The sequence below is a fragment of the Arachis ipaensis genome, chromosome B02 (assembly GCF_000816755.2).
Source record: "Arachis ipaensis cultivar K30076 chromosome B02, Araip1.1, whole genome shotgun sequence".
Taxonomy (NCBI): Eukaryota; Viridiplantae; Streptophyta; class Magnoliopsida; order Fabales; family Fabaceae; genus Arachis; species Arachis ipaensis.
The window spans coordinates 4,592,576-4,596,385 of NC_029786.2; the positions used below are offsets into that span (position 1 = coordinate 4,592,576).

At 36.7% G+C, this 3,810-nt stretch overlaps 1 protein-coding gene across 1 annotated transcript in view; it reads left to right on the forward strand.

Moving 5' to 3' along the window:
• Window positions 1–3,436, forward strand: part of LOC107623662 (protein HIRA) — a gene marked incomplete in the record, with an annotated part of 7,684 nt that extends 4,248 nt beyond the window's left edge. The window contains 6 exon segments of the mRNA XM_016326011.2: window positions 1–537; window positions 1,104–1,314; window positions 1,463–1,703; window positions 1,965–2,087; window positions 2,226–2,343; window positions 2,565–3,436. Coding sequence (XP_016181497.1) covers window positions 1–537; window positions 1,104–1,314; window positions 1,463–1,703; window positions 1,965–2,087; window positions 2,226–2,343; window positions 2,565–2,966 — 1,632 coding nt within the window.

Consider the following 3,810-nt stretch of genomic DNA (forward strand, 5'->3'; position numbering starts at 1 on the left):
GCAGTTCAGTCCCAGGCGCTTGATTTTCCCGTCCTGGTTTCTGATAACAGAAAGGGTACTAATGGGGTTTTACCCAATGATGACGGCATAAGAGGTAGTACCTTCAGTGGAGCACTTGGCCGAAATTCAGATTTGAAAGAACGTTCTGGGGTTACTGCTAGGGCTACAATATCTGAGAGCCTGGTGATTGAGAAGGTCCCAGCTACTACTGGAAGGGAAGGAATCATCAATGTTGAGCAGTTGGGAAATTCGGCAACTTCTAGTTCCTCGACTGCTTCTGGTGCAAGTCTTTCCATCAGGGTATTCGATAAGAAAGGTGGAGACGATACTTCACCTATTTGTTTGGAAGCACACCCAAGAGAACATGCCGTGAATGACATTGTAGGGGTGGGAAGTACGTCCACAATGAGAGAAACAGAAATCTCTTGCACAAAGGGGACTCAAGTACTGTGGTCTGATAGGATATCCGGAAAAGTCACTGTCCTAGCTGGAAATGCAAATTTTTGGGCAGTTGGGTGTGAAGATGGATGCCTGCAGGTAAACATGATTTTATTTGTATATTATGGTTTGCTTTTCACTCTGGCTTGTTAAACCCAGTGTCCTTTATACTTTTTCACCCCTTCTATCTTAACCTTTCAAAATGTCATCATAGTATATTTTGATGGTATTTGGAAATATCTGTTGTGTTAAATTGCACATGTTTTATGCTAAATAAATATCCCTATAGCTTCTTCAGAGCTAGTAAGCCATTACAACCTACCTAAGCAAAGTTTTATTCTTTACACTGTGCTTGTCTTTTTGTTGTCAAATTAAGACTCATCCTGAAAGGTTCCTTTGCACCTATCATCACATATGACATACCTTGATGTTTTCAAGACCTATGCTAATTCTTAAATGATCGTTTCTGTTTTAATATTTATGCTTATATAATAATTTTTCAATACAAATTTTTGTAACTGGCCATGGTGTGTCCTATGTTGTTTAGAATTTTCCTTACCCATAGATGTGTTCAGCTGTATTGTGTATCGTGTTGTATCCATCTTCTTTAGAATGTCACACTGACTATTCTATATTAATTGATGCCTATGTTACCAAAAAAAAAGATATACACAAAGTGTGGGAGACGAGCAATACCTGCGATGATGATGGGATCTGCAGCAACATTCATAGATTGTGATGAGTGCTGGAAATTGTTGCTGGTGACAAGGAAAGGGTCCCTTTACTTATGGGATTTATTTAACCGAACCTGTCTTCTTAATGACTCGCTGGCATCTCTTGTTGCTTTGGGACCTAGTTCATCTGCCAAAGATGCAGGTACTATAACTTGCCTGCATATGTTTAATATATGAGATGCTTGGTTTCTTACTATTATATTAGTGCTAATTGTAATCCTTATGTAAAGACAAGTATAAGTTTCCGACAATTTTTTCATATTCTTCTGCTATAATTTTTTCTTTTCCAGGAACAATCAAAGTTATATCTGCAAAACTATCGAAATCCGGTTCTCCTCTCATTGTTTTGGCCACTCGCCATGCTTTTCTATTTGACATGAGTCTCAAGTGTTGGTTAAGGGTTGCAGATGACTGCTTCCCTGCATCAAATTTCGCCAGCTCTTGGAGTTTAGGTTCAATTCATAGTGGTGAGCTGGCATCCTTGCAGGTTGATGTTAGAAAATATTTGGCCCGGAAACCAGGATGGACTAGGTATGTATTTATTTATTTCTGTATTTGGTACTGCGTCCTCCCCTCCCCCAGGCACCGAAAAAAAAATTGATGTTATTGAGTACTTTTACGACATTGATTTATCGTACTTTAGGACATGTAAAAAGCATTAACCGAGTAATGAAAACAAAGCAGACTTCTTCTCTAGGGTGTTTGATTCATGCTTGTAAATTACTTTTCCACGTGTACGATAGTATCGAGTTTTAGTGAAACACTTTCTAAACATGAACATTTTTCATGCAGATTGACAGATGACGGAGTGCAGACACGTGCTCATTTGGAAGCTCAACTGGCTTCTTCTTTGGCTTTGGGATCTCCCAATGAATATCGCCAGTGTTTATTATCCTATGTTCGCTTTCTTGCAAGGTATTCTTATACACTCCATTTACTTGATGTAAATCAAATGTGATTTGGAACATTCTCATTCTTGCATATATGGACCATGAGGCGCTCTATGCAATTATACTACCTGAAGACTAAACCAAGATTATAAAATGATTTCAGAGAAGCAGATGAATCTCGATTACGAGAAGTCTGCGAGAGTTTCCTTGGACCTCCAACAGGGATGGCTGAAGAAGCATTATCAGATTCAAAAAGCTTAGCATGGGATCCTCTTGTACTTGTAAGTCTAATCTATTTATATACTTTTTCAGGCAGGGGGAAAAATAGTTGAGAGATAGAATTGTGAATGCTTGCTAAGATTACTATTTTATTTTGTTCTGCCTGTTTGTTTTTGCTCTCATAAAATGAAGCTATATAGTGAATGAATCAGCTTAAGTGAGTTCGATTGTTAATGAATTTTGTTCCTCATCATCTTGAAATTTTCGATTTGGATATTTGCAGGGACTGAAGAAACACAAACTTCTTAAGGAGGATATCCTTCCATCAATGGCTTCAAACAGGAAAGTCCAGAGACTGCTTAATGAATTTATGGACCTCTTATCGGAATACGAGATTGCCGACACCAATCAAGACCAAAGAAACCCCGCGGTACTCAAGACAGCATTGCCAAAAGCCGATCAAATTGAGAATTGTTCATTAACAACAGATAAAGTCAATAATGCTCTGCAAAAATCAGATACGAACCCTCGTGAATGTGCAGCCATAGATTGCAACAAGGACAGTCCCCAGGTAGCAAAAGATCCAAAGGATTCCACTCCTTCCCTTGGAAATGAAGAAAATCCAGATGCATGCGGAGTTGATGAAGTTGTCCCAGATTCACAGCCGATGGAAGACGGTTCTTGACTTGGACATAGATAGTGCATGCAATTGGAGGAAGCCTTTCACCATGTAGTGTATCAACTACTTGGTATGTTTTCTAACATGGCCTGAATGAATGAATGTTGAATCCACACCCTTCTGCATTTTCCAAGCAAATCTATTACATTACACCTTTTTCCATTTTGGCCAATAGGAATCAATTTCTATTGATGCTCAAATTATGTCTAATTTGTACACTATAAGAGCTTTCATCTAAAGCTAGCTGATCCATCTTCACTAACTGGAGTACAACAGTTCTTCTAAAGATAGCAAAGATATATTTAGTTTCTATTTTGCTTTATACAATTTCAAGTGCTGGCAAAATTAGAGCTGGTCAATGTTGTAAATCTGAACCATGGTGTTAGTTTTGTCTAACAACTATGGTAAACTCCATCTCTGTATAATATGTGACCGCTGATGGTGTTTTTTATTTATTTATTAATTTTTTTATGGAAGCAATTATTATATACTTTTAATAAACGGTGCTCACTATTATTTGTGTTATTTTTTTTTTCAGAGGAATGTATGAGTACAAGTTTAACACTTCACATTTTGAAATCCTCAATAAAAAAGGTACAATAGCATAGACATACAAAGTATACGGAGAAGTAGTTTATATATTCAAATAACATTAACAGGAAAAAGTATTTATAAAATATGAGCAACTTTATAAATAAATTTGAATTCTTAAGAGCCTCTTTTTATGCATTTCTTGTTGCCGTGGAATTGTTTTTGTGTATTCTGCAATATCTATCTTATCCATCAGCTTTCTTTTATTAATATTATTAAAAATTAATTATTGAATCAGTTATAATATACTTGTATATAA